The sequence below is a fragment of the Hyaloscypha bicolor genome (genome assembly GCF_002865645.1).
Source record: "Hyaloscypha bicolor E unplaced genomic scaffold K444scaffold_53, whole genome shotgun sequence".
Lineage (NCBI taxonomy): Eukaryota > Fungi > Ascomycota > Leotiomycetes > Helotiales > Hyaloscyphaceae > Hyaloscypha > Hyaloscypha bicolor.
In genome coordinates, this window is record NW_020194555.1 from 1,060,995 (window position 1) to 1,079,474 (window position 18,480).

The 18,480-nt window shown below is 48.4% G+C and overlaps 4 protein-coding genes across 4 annotated transcripts; 1 reads left to right on the forward strand and 3 right to left on the reverse strand.

The window, feature by feature from the left end:
• Nucleotides 1-3,566: 3,566 nt before the first annotated feature.
• Nucleotides 3,567-4,676, reverse strand: K444DRAFT_610431 (uncharacterized protein). The gene is made up of 3 exons (XM_024879747.1): nucleotides 4,556-4,676; nucleotides 4,388-4,477; nucleotides 3,567-4,306 (listed from the first exon to the last, which is right to left on the reverse strand). The coding sequence occupies exons 1-3, from the start codon at nucleotides 4,633-4,635 to the stop codon at nucleotides 3,811-3,813; spliced, it is 666 nt and encodes a 221-aa protein (XP_024739262.1). The 5' UTR covers nucleotides 4,636-4,676; the 3' UTR covers nucleotides 3,567-3,810.
• A 1,530-nt stretch (nucleotides 4,677-6,206) lies between these two features.
• On the forward strand, nucleotides 6,207-7,839 carry K444DRAFT_524766 (FAD/NAD(P)-binding domain-containing protein; the record flags this gene model as incomplete). Its single annotated transcript, XM_024874378.1, has 4 exons — nucleotides 6,207-6,527; nucleotides 6,561-6,847; nucleotides 6,916-7,421; nucleotides 7,493-7,839. The coding sequence occupies 4 exons, from the start codon at nucleotides 6,207-6,209 to the stop codon at nucleotides 7,837-7,839; spliced, it is 1,461 nt and encodes a 486-aa protein (XP_024739263.1).
• An 836-nt stretch (nucleotides 7,840-8,675) lies between these two features.
• Nucleotides 8,676-11,820, reverse strand: K444DRAFT_610433 (uncharacterized protein). The gene is made up of 3 exons (XM_024879748.1): nucleotides 11,176-11,820; nucleotides 10,567-10,930; nucleotides 8,676-10,496 (listed from the first exon to the last, which is right to left on the reverse strand). The coding sequence occupies exons 1-3, from the start codon at nucleotides 11,433-11,435 to the stop codon at nucleotides 8,808-8,810; spliced, it is 2,313 nt and encodes a 770-aa protein (XP_024739264.1). The 5' UTR covers nucleotides 11,436-11,820; the 3' UTR covers nucleotides 8,676-8,807.
• Nucleotides 11,821-15,759: 3,939 nt separating this feature from the next.
• On the reverse strand, nucleotides 15,760-17,215 carry K444DRAFT_585501 (nuclear migration protein-like protein nudF; the record flags this gene model as incomplete). Its single annotated transcript, XM_024877926.1, has 3 exons — nucleotides 15,760-16,908; nucleotides 16,958-17,123; nucleotides 17,178-17,215. The coding sequence occupies 3 exons, from the start codon at nucleotides 17,213-17,215 to the stop codon at nucleotides 15,760-15,762; spliced, it is 1,353 nt and encodes a 450-aa protein (XP_024739265.1).
• Nucleotides 17,216-18,480: the final 1,265 nt, after the last annotated feature.

Genomic DNA, 18,480 nt, shown 5'->3' on the forward strand with positions numbered 1-18,480 from the left:
CTTGTATAGCCTTATTACTAGGGATAGAAAAAATTTAATTATTTAATTAGTATTTAATCGGCTTAGTATTATTATATAATAATAGGCTTGCTATTATTATATATATTATTTTATATATAAATTTATGATTTTTAATAAAAATAACAGTTATATGAAATAATAATAAGAACTAAAGATATATTTTTATTTCTCTCTTCTACTTATATTAATATCCTCTAATACTAAAATATAGTTAATAAGAGTACTAATATCTAACCTGGTGTATAGGAAGAATATTCTCAAAGACAGGAGAAGTGTCTGTTACGTGTATTAATTTCCAGCCCTCTGATTGGCTGGATTTATACCCTCTTCCGGACCAACTTAATTTAACGCTTAATCGGCTCAAGAGCATTATATTTAATTATATCTTAATGGGGTAGCAATTAAAATTAATTGTCTATCCCTACTTATCGCTTTCAGGACACCTGTTCTAAATCATTGTAATGTGTAGGCGCTTGAGGACTATTTGGTGCTGTTCTGGGACAGTACGGACGTACTCGTATTTTTTAGAAGTCTGAAACCCTTGGCGAAATACCACGGTATTTGCAGGGTTTTGAGTCAGCCGGAGGAGCTCGATTGTGCCCAAATACGCCCAAAACCCTGTTTCTTTGTGGATTTTCTGGAAGATCATTGATTTAAGATTAGAAAAACCGTCTGTCTATTTTGATCGGCAGGGGCAATAAGAGCTTCTCGCGCTACCATTGCAGATCTCTTTCAGTTATTGCCATTAGTTTCAGACTTCTAAAAAACACGAGCATGGTTCTTTCAGAACGTATTTTGTCCAGCTTTTTTGTCTACCGCGAGCATGTGGGGTGTCTCGCGTCGTCCTTTAGGTACGTCGCCTAATTTCGTTTACCCCTCATTAGTCAAGGAGAGCCCCTAAATGGCCCAAATACAAATCGCTGGGGGTCGGCCAGCTGTCAGCCGCCCAGGGATGGGCGAATTGTAATTGCGTCCGATTATTAAGTAATCAAGTCCGGCGTAATTATATAGTAATCAAGTTGTTAAATACGTATTGCATAACGCATTGTATAAAATTAAGCAAAAGTCGAGCATAATTTAAGGCACTAATTCCGACATTCTTACACAGATCCTATTGGCAAAAGCGCCCTATTCCGGCTTAGTAAGGCATAATATCACTATAATCAAGTTCCGGTGATTATATTTTATTATTACGAAATCAATTCCTAAATTATGTAATTTTAACAGCAATCATTGCTGTTCATTGTTTAGTTGCACGAACTTGATATGGTCTCCTTTTGATTCTTATGCCTGCTTGGATTACCCGACTTCTCACCACACTATTATTTCAAGCGAAACTTTCCCCTCTCCTCGCATGCGATAAAGGTTCTGGTTCCCTCTAATATCTAGCATTAGACTACCCGCATCTGAATGCTTGATGTCAGAACCCGACGGCTCATTACCCCAGCTCCCTTGGTGCCTCTTGCGGTTCTTAGAACAGTCTAACTCGGATTCGACCAGTCGCAATAATTGTTTCGCAACTGCCTCAGGGTATTAGATATCGCATTAGACAATTGTCCCAAGTCTTCCTCTTTCCCAGCACGCTTGAAAACAAGCTTCTCCGTCACTGTAGAGACGAAACTCGCTCTTTCCGGATCAGCTGCTAGTCATTGGGAAAGAGTCCCGAGTTCTGTGCAGTAGGACGTCAAAATCGGTTCCTCCGGACGAGGCCTCGCGAGCTTCCCTTGTGCTACTTCGCCCTCAGAATCCGCGGCCAGGATAGGAACACCGAGGCTGGCGCCAAATCGCAAGAAGGCATCTAAAATCCTGAGATAGCTGTCAAAACATTCGCTACCCAGAAACCTGGATAACGATATATCCAGAAAGTGCGAGAAAACGGTGTGCGATCCCCTCCTATCCAATAAAGGCTGATTAGAATTTACGCCATAGGACAGCAAGAGATCAAAGAGTCCATTTTCCAAGGAGTCGTTGAATCGCATAGCGGGGAACATGGACGTGTTCGACAACACGTTGAAGAAATACAAGACTCCGCGCAAGAAAATGACCCACGGGTGAGACCAAGTCAGATATATTTGGTGTTCGCGATCTCACATTTGAATCACCTCCACGCCGAAGAATGAGGTCTAAAATTCCTGCCACAGTAGCAAGGCTCTCGCCGCTGCCTATTGACATCTGCGTGAGTGCAGCGTACGATGGAGGCTCGTCGAACATATCGAACAATCTGGGGTCCTCGCGAAGCCTCTGAGCAATATAGGCGGTTAAGTTGTGCCTGAGTAGCCCTTCTCGGAATGGCAGCCTGGGGATAGCTCCCTAGGGGATAGCTCACTGCGATACGTAAAAAACTCCTTTAGGGGCAGCTCCTTGAGAAACAGCTCACTATAATACGTAGAGAACTCCCTATAATAATAGTAACTAGCTTATCTTAGTATATTACCTAGTTTTATTTACTAGCTATAATAGTTACGAGTCTTAGTATAATTTTAGTGCAATTGCACGCCTAATTTTAAGTAGTATGCGATTCGCAGTTTTGGTGTTTGGGTGTTTGGGTTTTTTGGATTTTGACCCTTCGCCGCCTAAAATCCTGCCCTACTCCCGTCTCATCCAAAATCTGACTATATCTCGAGATGGATTCCACCCGATTTTCCTCCAAGAGGCAGTATCAGCCGACCTCGACGAAAAGACTCGTATCTTCCTCCACTCCATGAGCTGGGACCCCATCACCAAGACACTGAACGCAGCCGTGACCCCAGCCGAAGCGTACGCAGTTTGTCGAGCCATACTAGAAGGGAAGATGACGGTTGGGCTGGAACCGGGGCTTGTACAGCATACAAAGTTGTTGACGAAAACGGGTACGCAAATTCCACAGCCTTGATTCCTCCTTCATCCTTCCCAAGTTTTGATTTATGAGTCTTGATATTGGGGGGATAGGAAAATGGTAGCGTGTATGGTGGCCTAGGGATCCCGATGGACTTAACCCCAGAGCAAAAACAGGTAATCCAGGGCCTGCCCGCTTTACCGCCCGATATCCCCGAATCGTTGCTTAAATTCTCGGCCTTTTCCGAGGGAACGTTTTTGAAATGTTTGTTTAAGAACGGTTATGACCCAACTCAGCCCTTCAGTACGTTCCTCTTCCCTCCAAGATATTTGAGACTTGAGAAGCTGAAAACAGGAAGTGAGACAAGGAACTGGGGTAGATCCAGATTATCAACGGAGAGGATTTGGGAGAATGATTGCAAGGAAGTGTAACGACGTTGCTGATATGGCTGGGAAAGCTACTTTTGCTAGGACGGGGCCAACGAGTGTGAAACTGTTTGAGGAGGAGGGGTACAGAGTTCTAGAGGAGATTGAGATGCCGTATAAGGAATTCGGGATGGAGGGAAAGTCGAAGGTATTTGTCATAAGAGGGAGGTTGGTGGTATTTAGATTGAGAATTTTGGAGGGTGAAGTTGTCAGATGATACGATTGCGGCGTCCGCTTATTGCAACTCCTTGGCTAGCACGCTTCAGTAGCATGTGATCTCTTATATATAGCTACGGCTTGCTCGGCTTGCTCAGCTTATTAGCTCTTTAATCGACCCTTATTGAATGGCATCCGACAGAAGTAGGGCGTAATTTGTCGCATGAAAGAAAGGGGGCTGCATTAGATAAAGTTACCTGGATCTCGAACTCTCACAAGCCTACGATATTGCTTGTAGTCGGCACAACACAATCATTCAATGCCTACCACATACCTGAAACCCCAGAAATAGCTCCAGCACCGTTATCTTGAACACACTTCAACTCTTCAACTCTACACCTGGCCAGCTCCCATCGAGTACCCGGGAGGTGGTCCTGGGGGTGGCTTGCCGCCATGGCCAACCGGGGGTTGTCCTTCGCCTCCCTCAACGGCTGCACTCTCATTGTTTAGACTTTTCTCCCCACCAACATTTGGAGGCGGTCCTGGAGGCGGGTTTCCGCCATGACCTACAACGGGAGCTGGCTCTGCAACTGCCACAACGCCTGAATTCTGACCCTTCTCCGCTTGGAAATCTGGAGGTGGTCCTGGTGATGGCATTCCGCCATGGCCAACGAGAGGTTGTACTCCAGCTCCCTCAACTCTGACGGCCTTGTTCTCCACATCCTTCACCTCGCGCACATCTGGGGGTGGTCTAGGAGGTCGTCTTCCGCCTCTGCCCTGTCTAAAGGTAGTCGCGCGTCTGACTAAATGCTGGGCGCCCTTCCCCATCCAAACAGTCCCCCTAATCGGCTTACGCTTCCTCTTCAACTGCCAATGAGAATGCCAGCACCTACTTTGCATCAGCGCCTTCATTTCCTTTACCGCAAAGTGTGTCCATCTCCACCCACATTCACCGAAGAATAAGACTTACATCAAAAGTGCAACAAGGACGAACATCAGTATGACCCCCACTAGAATCCATTTTCCATATTTGCCCCATGAGCAGTCGTTCGTGCAATTTCTACGATATCGATCCCACATCAGCTTTGGCTCAAAATAACAGAAGGACAGGCAGATGTGAAAGAGGGGAAATTCTTACATCGTCACTTTCGACGACTTTGGTTTCGACGATTTCCGGGCTGCCAACAGTATCATCCTCGTGGCCGGAATTGCAACCATCGTATCGTCGTTCCTCAAAGACTTCGAGATGTCGAATCCGGGAAGCGTGAGCCACCCGAGGTTGAGGGAAAGCCACCGTAATAAAACATCCTGACAGAGGTGGAGCTGAAAATTGAAGCGAGGCCATAACGGCTGGGCCCGAAACCTTGCATGCAGCCCCGAAGTCTCACAGGGCGAACCGACCGTTTTTTCATAGGGTAGTGGCTGAAGGGCATGCATTGGTGTCCAATTATCTGAACAGACGAGACAGAGCCCCAGTCCGTTCCTCAGCCCTCATGTAACCTTAACATGCACTCCATGCGCTTTCGCTCTCCCCCGTCAGTGGTGAAGATACGATACGGAGGTACCGGTATTAGCGAACCAACTTACTCTCTCAGGCCCTGTTTCGCAACCTTTGAATGCTAGCATTTGGGCAGTATTCGAACACCAGCTTTCGATTATTAGGAATTCATGTGTTTCGCAAATATTTGTATACTAGCAGCCATTACTAGCGTTCGATTACTAGTATTCGCTCCCATATAAATTGCAGTTTTTTCAGAACAACCTACCATAAGTGGTTCTGAAAAAACTAAGCGTTTAAATACTAGCTTTTGCCATGTGCCCTTTCTACTACCTTTATAGCTCTCCTTAAGGTATGATATTTTAATTATTATATAAATATCGTGCTTCTTATATAATTTTCATTGCGAATTCTTTCTTAGTAGTAAAGTTATAGTAATGCAATGTAATGTAATGTAATTAATTACTTTCGCCTTAAGAGAGGAATAAATATTAGGGTATAATACCCTATAATTATAAGGAGTAATTACTAAAGAAAAGTAAGCCTTAAGATTTAAGATCACCAGAGATTACTCTAAAAATTCCGTAATGGCAATGGTTATTGAGTTTTTGCATTTTGCGAAGCACTTCTAAATTATGCGGATACTAGCTTTGCTAGTAATAGTTGTTGGCAGTTGCTAGCAATCAAAAGACGTGCGTCCGTGCGAAACAGGGCCTTAGCCTATTACTCGCAAAATTCGGACCCGGGAAGGGACGTGCGGGTACATTGTATCTACTTACGAAGGGAGGATAGGGAATTAAGTGTAGCGAGTAAGGGAGAAGGCAAGGAGCAGAGGCTAATAAAGTAAACAAACCCACACTTGAAAATAGAAAATTCAAATATTAATGTGATTCCGTTTCAAACTTCGGAAGAGATCTCAAACCCTTGGAGATCATGATGCAAAAGGCAAGTCGGTAAGGTTTCGTCGGTTGGTTGATCACAGAATTCTACTCATTTATCAGATCGAATGACCCAAATAGCATCACGTGCTTCACCCCTATTTCCCTTCTGCCCGGCCAGCTTGATATCTCGCTTGTATCTTCCTTCTATTCGCCACTGCACACTGCTTCACCCACCTCTCCATTCCAGCCCCCTAATTCATCATATCTCCACCTCACACGGCATCACCTGATGTCTCGGATCTACATTCACCCGACCTGACCTCACAATCCAACTCAACTCAACTCAATCCAATTCAAACATCTGCACCTCTTCCCCTCACAACCTTCACCAACCTCCCTTCCGCAACCTCATGGCAGAACCACCGCCCAAAAAGACAACCATAGCCATCATCGGCGCCGGCATCGCAGGCCCGTTCTTCGCCCTAACAATCCTCTCTCATCCCCTCCTCTCCCAGCTCTACAAACCAGTAATCTACGAACGGCTACCAGAGGAGAGGGAAGCAGGAGGAGCAGCAGTAGCCCTCACCTCCAACGCGCTCTCCCCGCTTTACGAGCTTGGCTTGAAAGACGCACTTAACGCCATCAGCTGCGAGACACAACGCATCCTCATCTCTCGCTCCTTCCCTTCTTCCCCCTCCCCCCAGTCCCAAGAACAAGACCGCCCTGCACCCGTCGGTGCAAGTGAGAGTAGAAGTGGGGGCAAGCAGCTCAATCAAATCCTCCATCCAAACTGGCACTCCGACCTCTCCACCTGTCTGCGCGTTGTAGAACGTGCAGCCCTGCAATCTCTCCTTTTAGACAGGGTGCGAGAATTAGGAGGCGAGGTAGTCTGGGAGCGGAGTCTCCGTTGGGTGGAGCGCGTGGATGATGGCGAGGGTGTGAAGATGTTGTTCCAGGGCGGGATCGAGGAGCGTGCTGGATTGGTGATTGGGGCTGATGGGGGCTGGTCTTTTGTGAGGAGGCTTATTGTTGCTTCCAAAGCAACGCCGACGTCTCTCTCGAAAGGGAAAGGGAAAGTAGATGACAAGGAGGAAGAGAGAGAGAGATGGAAGCGCAGAGGAAGAGCTGGAGCCCGGCGTTTGCGGGCGCGGATGCGATTTACGGCGTTTCGAGACGGATGGAGAGGTCCGGAGATCGGGTGGGAGAGGGGGAGGAGCAGATGGAAGGAGACACGCACTGGGTTTTCCTCAACGGCGGTATGGGTTCTACTTGGGCTTTGCGAGAAGGGAAGGTGTTCTGGACACTGACTTTCTTCACTAAGACGCCGCCGGAAAGGAAATCTGCTGCCGCAACGAGACGGGGAGAGGGAGAGGGTGAGAGCAACTTATACGGTGCCTCCGTCAGCCTCGGCGGCTACTCTCTCGAAGAAACCCAGAAGGTTCTGGAGAAGTACGAAAATGCGTGGCATCCCACAGCAGGCACCTTCGGGAATCTGTTACGGAACAGCGAGAGGATAGTCCGAACGCCGCTATATTCCCGCGCTTGGGAAGCGGAGGAGATCGTAGGGGAGAACATGGTGTTAATTGGGGACGCGAGTAGGCTTATGTTGCCTACTAGTGGCCAAGGTATCTTTTCCGTCATTTCGTCACTTGGCATCGATTTTGTGCTCCACCTGCAAGATGCTGATGAAATACAGGAGCATGTTTCGCCATCGAAGACGCCACAGTCCTTGCCAACGCCCTCTTGAACAACCCACCTTCTTCACAAACCGGCGAACTAGATTTCTCCGCCGCCATCTCCGCCTACACCTCCGCCCGCATTCCCCGCTCAAAGAGCATGACGAAGCAGAGTTACTGGACTGGCGTTGTAATGAGCTGGGTAGACACCTGGTGGTTGCGATGGTTTGTAGATCTAAGCACAACCTGGCTACCAAGCGGCGATCCGAAACTGAGCAAGGAGAAGCCTAAAGATCCGATGGGATGGATTTATGATCAGAGGTATAAGGTCGAACTTCGAGGGGAAGATGGGAGTTCAGATGGATGACGATATATGTGGCCAAGCCACTTCTCAATGAGAATTCAAAGACTGGACTTGAGTTCGTTTTTTCATTACTCATTCATTTATTCATCTATTCTTTATGCATCTAGTAATATCCGGCCCTAAGAGACCAAGTATCATCTCATCTAATGCATTTATGGGTATCACTTATACAATCAGAACCATTATCATTCCATCACGAATACGCAATCGTATCCTTCCATCTAATCATGGCCCAGTGGCGGCCCGCTCTCCACTGCCAGGGCGCTGCGGCAAGCTAAGATGCTCGCGCATCGTGGCCAACAGATCGGAGACCATGAATGGCTTCGAGACGACCTCATCAATGCCACTCTCGATCGCGATCTTCACCTGTTCACTTCTCGCATTCGCCGTCGTGCCCAGAATCTCGACATGTCTGACGACCTTGCCCTCCTTTTGCAACTTGCGGATCTCACGAGAGCAGGCCAGGCCGTCCATGATGGGCATCTCCCAATCCATCAAGATGATGTCGAGGTGCTTGATTCCTTCCTTCCCGGTATTTTCGTGCCAGAGATCGGACTCGCGGACGATTTCGAGAGCTTCGACGCCGTGGTTTGCAACATAAACAACACAACCTGCCTTCTTTAGTTGCTGCTGGACAACACGCTGGTTGACCAGGTTGTCTTCTGCGAGCAAGACGTGCATCTTGTCGAGGTTCGGCACTTGAGAGGCGGAGAGAAGAGAAGTACGAGGGTGCGAATGATGACGAGTTGCTGGCGGCGGATGATTCGTCATGGTGCGGAGAGGCAATGCGGCCTGCTGGGAGGACGGCAAATTCGTGCGGCGGGATTTGACATAGAAAGCGAAGGTGCTGCCTTTTCCATATTCAGATGCGACACCAATAGCTCCTGCTTGACGCTCGGCGAGGCGTTGCGAGAGGAAGAGACCCAGGCCCTGAAGGAGAGAGGTGTTAGCATCAATGACGGGGGAAAGGGTCAACCGCGTGAAAAGAGGACACGCACCGATCCACCATACTGGATAGAAGTCTTCGCACTCGCCTGCTCAAACCGCCCAAACAGTCTCTTGATCTCTGTATCCGTCATACCAATGCCCGTATCGGTGATCGCGAATGTCAAATACAACTGCTGACCCAAACCCCAGTCCGGATCCAGTGTCAAATCCGTTAATTCTTTCTGATTGCGAGCCCATTTAATTTCCTTCGGGAATGACGATTCCGGATCCTTCAGAACCGCACCATATTCAACGTTGATCTCTCTCTTCGTCTCGGTCGACGTGAACTTCATAGCGTTCGTGAACAGATTGATGAAGATTTGCTGCATTCGTAACTCGTCGCAGAGGACCCAGTCGATGCCGTGAGCTTTCATGAATGGGTGAGCATGGACATTGATCTTGATATCAGAGGAAGAGAGCTGAGACTCCCACATCTTCATCCACTTTTGGACAAGATTTGGAAGCTGCACAGGGACAGGAGAGACCGCAAGCATGGTGTACTCCAGTTTTGACAATGTCAAAACATCGTCAACAATCCGCTTTTGGTGCTTCGCGCACATGAGAATCGTATCAGCATGATCGATATTCTGCTTGAGTGCCTGGCTGAGTTCTGCGTTTGATACTTCCATTCCTTCGGCGGTTGGGTAGGACGTGGTAATCGTTTCTGCCAATTGGAAAATGGCTGAAAGCGGGTTTCGTAATTCATGTGAAATGAAGTCGATGAACTCTTCTTGCTGGCGTTTGGCTTCATAATTCTCATCTGCTCTGCGAGCCTCAGAAGCTTCGGCCCATTTGAAGGCAGAAACATCAGCAATAAAAGTCATGACGCCCTTGGCATGGGCAAGTGAGTGGTCCTCATACCAGACATGGTGACAGCGTACAATTGCAGGTTCGGGGTCTCCTGATGGGGGTGTGAAATCTCGTTTCAGCCGGAGCTCCACTGAGAGCCCTCCCTCTACTTGATCTTGAACAACGTGATTCCATGCTTCGGCAGCCTTCGGTCGGTCTTCTTCAATGACCGTGTCGAGGAAGGAGAGCGGGTAGTGCGATTCTTTTTGGCGAGGATGCTTAGTGATCTCATAGTATTGATCGTTTGCCCAAACAATACGTCCATCGTCCAAGAGATACGAACAACCATCGATTGAATGCTTTGCCAACAACTGCTCTCGCCTATTCGTATCTTCAAGCTGCTTCTGAAGGGATTGTTCCCGCTCTCTGATATCGTCGGCGGTCAGGATAGCGGCTGCGAGTGAAGTGACTTTTGATGACAGCTCGCCGATGTATTCGTAGTAGTCCTCATCGACAGGTCTCATTGGATTGGCGCCAACGACAAGGTAACCGTGTAATTTCCCTGTGGCAACGATTGGGAGTATGCTCACGAACTTGCACGCATTACCAGATCCCTGCCATTCGACGCCATCAAATGCATGGTCAACTGGCACAGTGATGCTCTTCCGGCCCGCCTTCCGAAGGAGAGGCATTAGACCAACGTCGCTTTTGAGGTCTGGGGACAGTTCGGCAAGATGGTGGCCATCCGGAACGCCAACTCGACCACGAAGTAGGCACCATGTAACACCTGGGGTCGTCTTGTCATCCGCTTTGTATAATAGCGCCAAGGGAACATCGGCCGCGTTCTTGGAGAGTGCTGGGATCACATGGTCTCTCAACCTTCTCTGCAAATGCGTCAGCAAATGCGCGGAGAAGAGGATACCGGGGAGAAACAACCATAAAACAGAAACCTACCGGATCCGTTAAAGCAGGAATCTCCATTGCTGCCAGCATCTCGCGTCGCCTCTCCCCAATCTTCAGGCGTGTGATCTCATGGACCGCGTTATAAAAACCCTCCACGTTCCCTGTCTCTCCTCTAACCGGCGTGAAATTGCCGGTGAAATATGTCTCCTCCGCAAATCCCAAGCGCTCCACGATCATGGGCATTTCCCTGACATCGTGACTGACTCCATCTCTAGCTGCTGCATCGAATACCGGACGAATCTGGTCCCAGAGTTCCGGAAAGCCAACGTAAAAAGGGCTGCCCATGAGACTGGGGTGAGCGTTTCTTGCCAATGGAACGAATGCGGTGTTATATATCGCGGCCTTCTCGGGACCCCTGAGAAAGTGAATGTTAGAATCTTCAATATATGAGGGAGAGGTGTGAAGGACAGGAGAAAGGGGGGAGTCTCGATCCGCTCTAGGAGAAGGAATTGGGGAGAGCCAGAGGAAAGGAACGCCAACTGTTCAAAGGAGCAGATTAGGGCAAGGGAACTAGGGCATGGGGATTAGGGAAGAGACGAATGGACTCGATCTGTTCGGCGGGGGAGGAGTTGTGACGTGTCAAGAGGAGAGAGAACATACCAATACAAACAAGCAGCTCTCGAATCAGCCAGCACCATAAACACCTGAAGTCTCAACGCGACGCCCCACGTCTTCAACTCCCCCATGCACGTCTTCCCCCACTCGCGCGACCTGAAGAACTTGACATGGTCGGTCGTGGGGATGTAATCCGCCCAATTATCGGCATGGAGTGGATTGCCTGTCAATGGCGGTGCTTGAGGAGAAGGAAGCGTCACCGGGGGGACGTCCTTGTCGTCGTTGTGAGGCTGTTCTTGCCCCATGCTGACCGCAGCGGTCAGTGGAAAGGAATGACGTCGTTAGCGCAACCCTTGACTTAACCTTACCTAAGCCACGGCCCTGTGCATCACCAAGAGAGCGCCACTGGATGGAGAGCAAGTGCAATGTACCTGTAGGAGAAGGCGCAATGCGAAACGTGAAGGAAATATTGATTGGAAGGGAAGGGGCGAGCGTCAAACTTCACTGAGAAAGGCAAAGCTACTGCGTAGATCGGGGGATGTGGAGAGAGAGCGGAAAGACGTCGGAAGCCCGCGAAACCTTATTTTTAGGTTCGATGCGGAGTGACGATGCTGTGAATTTCTCTGACAGTTGAGCCGAGGAGGCGAGGCGAGGCTGGCGTCCGAGGGATCGGCGAGGACCTCTCGGCCTTGTCGGGACAGCATTCATTACAGTATCAGGTGCAGAGAAGGAAAGGATGGAGGCTTATATTTGAGAGGGGGCGAACGGTAGCTTTCTCACCGCGATATGGAGAGGACGAGATCTCAGGGTCTGCTGTGCATGAGCAAGGGCCTCTGGGTGTGCCGAACTCCCGTCGGCAACTTGGCAGCTCCGAAAGGAACGAAAACAGTATTACTTGATTTTCTCTCTCGATGGCCCAAGTCAAGTCAGATAGATCATTTTATATATTTTCTGGTTATTGGTCCCTCAAGTCATTGCTAAGTTTAAAGTCTTCCCCCTTCGAACATCTCAGAAAGTCTGACATATTCAATTCCAAGATTTCTACTGCTCCACGCGCTGGTCAATGTCTAACTTTGGCAGAGAAGATCGAATATTAGAATTTCTTCGTTTCACTCACCGCAACGCTGGTACAACCAGGAATCGGCTGATTGAAGAGGGCTGTAGGTTCAGGAAACATTTCAATTTCTAAAAGCAACACTTGACATCACCACGAGGACCCGGCCAGTTCCAACAGCTATCGGTTCAAGGCTATCCATTACCATCACAACGTCACAGGGTCTTAGTTCTGACAAACCTGAGCAAAGCCCGAGTCCGCATCCTATCACCATCCTTCCTCTACCAACTACCAAAGCAGCCAAAAATCGGCAGACCGCTTCTCCACGTCCGCTCTAAAAGCAATCTGAGAGGAAAGCTTCCCAGACGAACCTACCCTGTCGACTCTCGAGAACGAACACACTTCACCAGAATCTACCAAATCGTTAGCTTCAAACATCCCCTCCTAGAAAGTACCAATAGCAATTCCAAGTACACTGGAGACTCTCGGTTTGGGAAGAGCTAAATGTCCGTCGAAGGCAGAAGAGCAGCCCGACAACGAAACTTTAGCTAGGGGAGCGTTCCCGAACCACATTTCTCCTCAACCCAAGGCAAACACATACACTTCGCGAGCTCGCCAAATCCGGAATAGGCTCGATCTGAAAACCCAGCCAGTCGCCCTTCAATCACGGTCAAACCTGCAACGCTTCTGACGAAACCACCGAGGCCGACCCCAATTCTGCTCACCCGGCTTGCCCAAGCTTCTCGCCGAGAAGGATCGGCGGTTGCCCTTTACCCAAACCCCGAAGCGGAGGACGCTTCGCATGGATCCAACTGCTGATTGCGCAGCGTTCATATTCTGATAGCGGGATCTTCTTGGCGATTGAACTTCCAGAGGGTTTGCTTCGGGCCTTTAAAGCAGAAAGAATGAACAGACGGAAGTGGCAGTGAGGGCAAAGCAGCATCCCACCTTCTTCCAAGGAACGGCACGCGATCTCAATGAAAGGGGCAGGCAGGCGCAGGATGGACTCCGACATCTGAGATCCTCAATTGCAGCCCACAACAGACTACATTTCACTCCCTAGGTTAGCAAGTGAAGCAGACGGTACATTAGCATGGAATAGAATCGCATTGAAGCATGGAGTGCCATTCCAGCAACATGTGCTTTGCGCCTTAGAGACAAACAGGAAACAAAGGGCCACTGGGACTGGTAATGGAGGCTAAGGAAACACCCTACCTTCCGCTGAGGACCACACTAAGAGAAGAGGAACTGGCAAGGTTGCGACAACTGCGTTCCTCAATCGCTGCCCTCCTCTACAAGGATACCCGTCTGTCCATCATCATCACATAGAAAACGGAACTCGGTCGAAACTGGAAACCGAGGCTGAATGAAATGTCTTATCTTCTTCCCAGGAAAGACAGAAGATCTCGCCGAAGAGAGCTGACAGGTCCAACAGCTAACCAACCCAATTGCAACCTCGCAGCAATTCTTGCCATCACCATCACAACTGGCAGATCTATAAAAAAAAAATAGCAGCAGGAATTCCATTCCAGCAAAAAAAGCGCTAGGGAAGGAAATAGGTATCGTTACAAGAAACTGGGACAAAAGCGTTCGCTCAAGAACGAGACAAAAATTAAATAAAAAAACGAGTCCTTCAAGGCACAAGTATCGCGCAAACATTATGGACCTGGAATTGAAAGTACTAAACTGTCCCAAACCCGTAGATACAACTCCCCCCGTCCCCCTCAATCATAAATTACCAGCCAAGAATTACCACACACACACCCACTAACAGCGCAAAAACCGCCTGCGCTCCAAGGTACTGAGAAAGCGCGCCTGATTTCGTCGCGACCGGGCTCGGACTCGAGCTCGAGGTGGATGAAGGACCGCTCTTCGCCGTTGACGCCTTTGTCGTGGTGCTGTTTCCATACGCCCCGCCCGTCCCTGTCGCATAACTCGAATAACTCGGCGTGGCGGTTCCATTCGACGAATAGCTCGTGGTGGAGGACGCAGAGGGCGTCGGGCTCGGGATGCCGTTATACAGCAGCCCCCCAGCGGACGCGACGGTCGGCAGGGCTACGACGCCCAGGGAGTACATGGAGGCGTTCAGAGAAATCGTCGTCGTCGTGTGTTGTTTGTTCAGGGCCGTTACGCTGCAGCCAGCGGCTGTGCCAGCTGGGCAGTCGACTGTCAAGGTTCTGTTCCGTTTCGTCAGAGTCGGATCCACCACATCGTATCGCATCGCATCGCATCGCAATGCGCGAGAGAAGAGATATGCACAAAAGAGCGGAGGACGGAGCGGAGCGCGACTCACTGGGTATACCCATCCTCAACCGGCTTCGTGATCTCAACATGAAAGGTCTTCTCGCCCTCGACCAACGTAATCGGCGCTGTGAAGGCGCATGGTCCTGTCGCGGTCGCGGATTTATTGCATCCCAAAAGATATGTCGTGAGTCCGTTTGTAACCTAAATTTACACCAAACATCAGCCTCTGTTTCCCTCCTTTGTTTCGTTTCGTTTTGCTCGTTGGGAGGGAAGAACGCACTCCGGCAGGGTAAGCTGTAACCGGCGCGCCTGGATCTGGGTTGAAAAGACTGATCGAGTCGGCGAGCACGCCGGAGCCCGCGATACCAAAGGAGAGGACGATGCTCAAAAGCATCTTCGAGTGCGTGACTGGTGTGCGATCACTGCGCTGTCCACAAGAAAAAAACGATCGTACGTATATATGCGAACGTCAAGTCATGAAGGTCGTGAGGAAGATCGTCAAAGTGGGTGAACGAGCGAGCGAGCGACGAGGAGAAATGAAAACTAACTTTCAGCGACAGGAGCCATCACAGCGCAGCGGCGCTGCCCAATCCCACGGATAAAAAGCGTGCTCGTATGGCGAATGGCGGCGGTTCTGTGCCTGTGTGGCGTGCAGGCACGGCCAGGCGCAATTTAACCCTTGAGACGGCCGTGGCCCTGGGAAATTAGGTCATCTTGGTTGTTGCAGCTTTTTGCTTTTTATGTATATCAGTCGCTCCTGTCATTCCTTCGCATCCTCTCGGAATCGAAACTCTTCGGATATTTTAGGCGCTGACATGCGGTCAGGATGAACGGCCATGATGCGCAGGTCGAGACCAACTGGTAGTGGTGGTGGTGTTATTGTTGTTGCTGCTGCTGCTGCTGCTGCTGCTGTTACTGTTGCTTTGTTGTTGACAGCGCATTCTTGCAGCGGCGGCGGGGGGCTGCGTCACTCGCGAGCGAGATGTCAGGACCCGCTGCTGGCGGCCGTTGTGGGGGGAGATTGGACGAGATTGGACGAGATTGTCCTAACCCGGAGCGGATTAACGTGGTGCCTCTGAGGTGGGGTAGGTCACGTGGATTGGATCTGTGCTGACTCAGAGCCGAGTGCGCCTCTTTTTCATCTGGAATCCGCCGGATTCGATCGAGTGGGGCGCTCCCGCTGGCCAATAATTGGCTCTCGTGCAGTCGGTCCGACCCAGCCACTCGAGCTTATTCCCGCATACCACTCGCAGGCTCGCACCCAGGAACGCATCAAAAGGATATATAGAAGGCCTTGACCCAGTTCTTTGAGTGAATAACTCCATTGAAACTCATGAGGCAAAGATGCGTACATTCAGATCTACGCTTCCTGTGGCGATTACACATCGACTTCTAACCTTGATAGCATCTTCCTTCCTCGAGTCTCCATTAGTTACCGTTCCAACTCCCTTTATGGGTGAATCATTCACAAGACTAGGGGCCCATCGTATGCAGCTAACAAAATGTCCATGGGAGTCTTCCAAGGTTTTTACTAATCTTCCTTCTTGAGAAAGATCCCAGCAACGTAGGGTCCTGTCATCAGAGACACTGATCAGGTACTTGCCTTCAGGATGAAATACTAGTCCTCTCACCCAGCTATCACGGCCCACAAGGGTTTTGATCAAAGCCCCTCGACTATCCCATAGCTTTATAGTTTTGTCTCTTGACCCAGTGGCAATGTATTCGGCTGAATTTCCTGCCGGTGGTGTTTTTTCCAATCCGGCCAAAGTTGCTAGGTGCTTGTAGCTTGACGGTGGCGCGAACACACAGCACTCAATGTAGTTGTCGTGGCCAATCAAAGTCGCTTTTGCTTCTCCTGATGTGGCATCCCATGTCCGTCCTATTTGATCATACCCACCAGACACTAGCCGTCTTCCATCGAAAGAAGGCGACACATCCCGAACCCAATCACTTTGTCCACGAATTGTTTTCACACAGTATCCTGTTAGTACATCCCATATCCGAAGAGTTTCATCTCGACTGGCGGAAACGAGAAGGTTTCCCGAGGATGATATAAAACGGACAGCGGAGACTGAATGATCGTGCCCAGGAAGTGTTCGAATGTTCTGATACTCAGTGCTAGGATCCCACAATTTGATGGTAAGATCACTCGAACAAGACGCTAACAGAGTGCCTCCCTTTGGCCCACCAAAATCGACATCCAAAACAGTTCTTGTATGGCCCTTGAGCGTCCTTTCTAACTCTCCAAGTTCCCCATCCCATATTTTGATAGTATTGTCGTCCGAACCAGAGGCAAGTGAAGAGAATATTGGATGAAAGGCCACGCAAGTTACAGGCTCTCTATGTGATTGGAGCGTGAGTCTTGCTGGTGATTTAGGAAGCCAACTGGCAGGATCCTGATTTCGTCTGGAGAGGGAGGATGGTGTCGCTTGATCGAGTTCGCCCTGCAAGCTCGCGGTTCTAGATTCCAATTCCATTATCTAGAGAAAAATTAGTAACTTTTTAAATATACCCGCAATGCTTAACCACCTTTTTCTGCAAGCGGACAACACTCGTCCACTTCTTCTCCAAGAGTCCTTCGTATCTTTTCATGGTCGGAGCATCGAAGCTGCTACTGATACCGAGCGTTTCTTGTAATGTTGCGGCAATGCTGGATTGGTTTATCGAATTAAGGTACGCGATTATTGACTTGTGCCTGGACTCGAATCAGTGACTATAACTATTTTGTACGTTTTTCAAGCTGGCTCACAGCTCCTCGGCCTGTCGTGGCGATAATATCTGGCTCATGGTGGCCGCATAAGCAGAGATATACTGCTGGAGGTGGTTGGGTCGTCTGTGGTGGTCACAACGTGTTACAACGCCCCAAGTCAAGTAAGCTAGCTCAGTGAGGGAATGAGTTTGTATTGTGTTGTAATTTCGAACTGGCGTGAGAGCAAGGCTGCAAGGCTTGCTCCGCGAAAGCAAAGTGGATCACGTTTGTTAGTACCTCTAGGGATGCGCTAAATTTAATGATTTAATTAAATAATAATGGTCTAGCCATTATTTATTAATAATGGTCAAGCCAGATATTATATGCATAATTTATATATAATTTATAATTTTTTATATAAAACATAGGTTATATAAGAGTAAAATTTGATACTTCTAGAATATAAGGATATATATTCAAGCCATATTAATATCTTATTCAGTAGCTAGAATATTATCAAATAAAGCCTCCATATCTATCCAGTCCGCCTTATTGTCGCCCTCGCTAGCTATATTACTTTTGACTAAATTATCCTTTTAATTAAGTAATAAATTAGCTATTAACTCCCTCAATAATACCTCCTCTTGATCTGTCTGCTTTATCCCAGCCTGTATTGACCGGCTACTAATATATATAAAACAGAGTATATCCATTGTCTCAATATTCATGCGATTTCATAGTTTTGATTAGAGGAAGTTCATTATAAAGAAGATACGCTCTGAAGCTACCGAATTCGTAGTAGTATAAAGGAGATCAAGTACTAATTTAGCTAGCTCTAGGAACTTGATTACCTAGTCTAATTAGCAAAATAATAATAATATATTTAGCTACTTACTGAGATCTCCCAAAAAGGTGCCGTATTACTACTAAAGTGCATCTAATAGGGGCTCAAAGAATGGAAATTACCCTGCTTCTTCTTATATTAGTAGAACTCGTAAAAGCCCTTATTTCCAAGCCTGGAAAGTATAAAGGCATCTACCTGTCTAGCAAATCTGTCCGTAAGAATAACCGTATAGTGTTGTGGAAGGAGTATATACGCAACCAGGTGAATTAGAAGAAGCTGTACCTCCATTCATATATTCCAACCTCCTTTACTAATATGAGTATAGTAATTACTGACTTCCTGCCACTATAGCCCGCTTTCTTATACCCTAAATCTTTATATATATATATTAATATCTATCTAATAAGGGTAAACCTTTTCAAGTATCGAGTGGTTTGATTCGGACATCTTTTGGTATATATAAATAGGCTCAAGAAGCTATTCCAGGGCCTTATTCCTTTGCTAATCGTTATTATCGCA

Bases quoted from the DNA above. Each gene is read 5' to 3' on its own strand.
- K444DRAFT_610431 (XM_024879747.1), bottom strand. From the start codon at position 4,635: ATGGTTGCAATTCCGGCCACGAGGATGATACTGTTGGCAGCCCGGAAA. The intron at 4,478-4,555 runs GTAAGAATTTCC...TCGATATCGTAG, and splicing joins AAGTCGTCGAAAGTGACGAT to AAATTGCACGAACGACTGCT. The intron at 4,307-4,387 runs GTAAGTCTTATT...GATGCAAAGTAG, and splicing joins GTCCTTGTTGCACTTTTGAT to GTGCTGGCATTCTCATTGGC.
- K444DRAFT_610433 (XM_024879748.1), bottom strand. From the start codon at position 11,435: ATGGGGCAAGAACAGCCTCACAACGACGACAAGGACGTCCCCCCGGTG. The intron at 10,931-11,175 runs GTATGTTCTCTC...TCACTTTCTCAG, and splicing joins AGAGCTGCTTGTTTGTATTG to GGGTCCCGAGAAGGCCGCGA. The intron at 10,497-10,566 runs GTAGGTTTCTGT...ACGCATTTGCAG, and splicing joins TTCCTGCTTTAACGGATCCG to AGAAGGTTGAGAGACCATGT.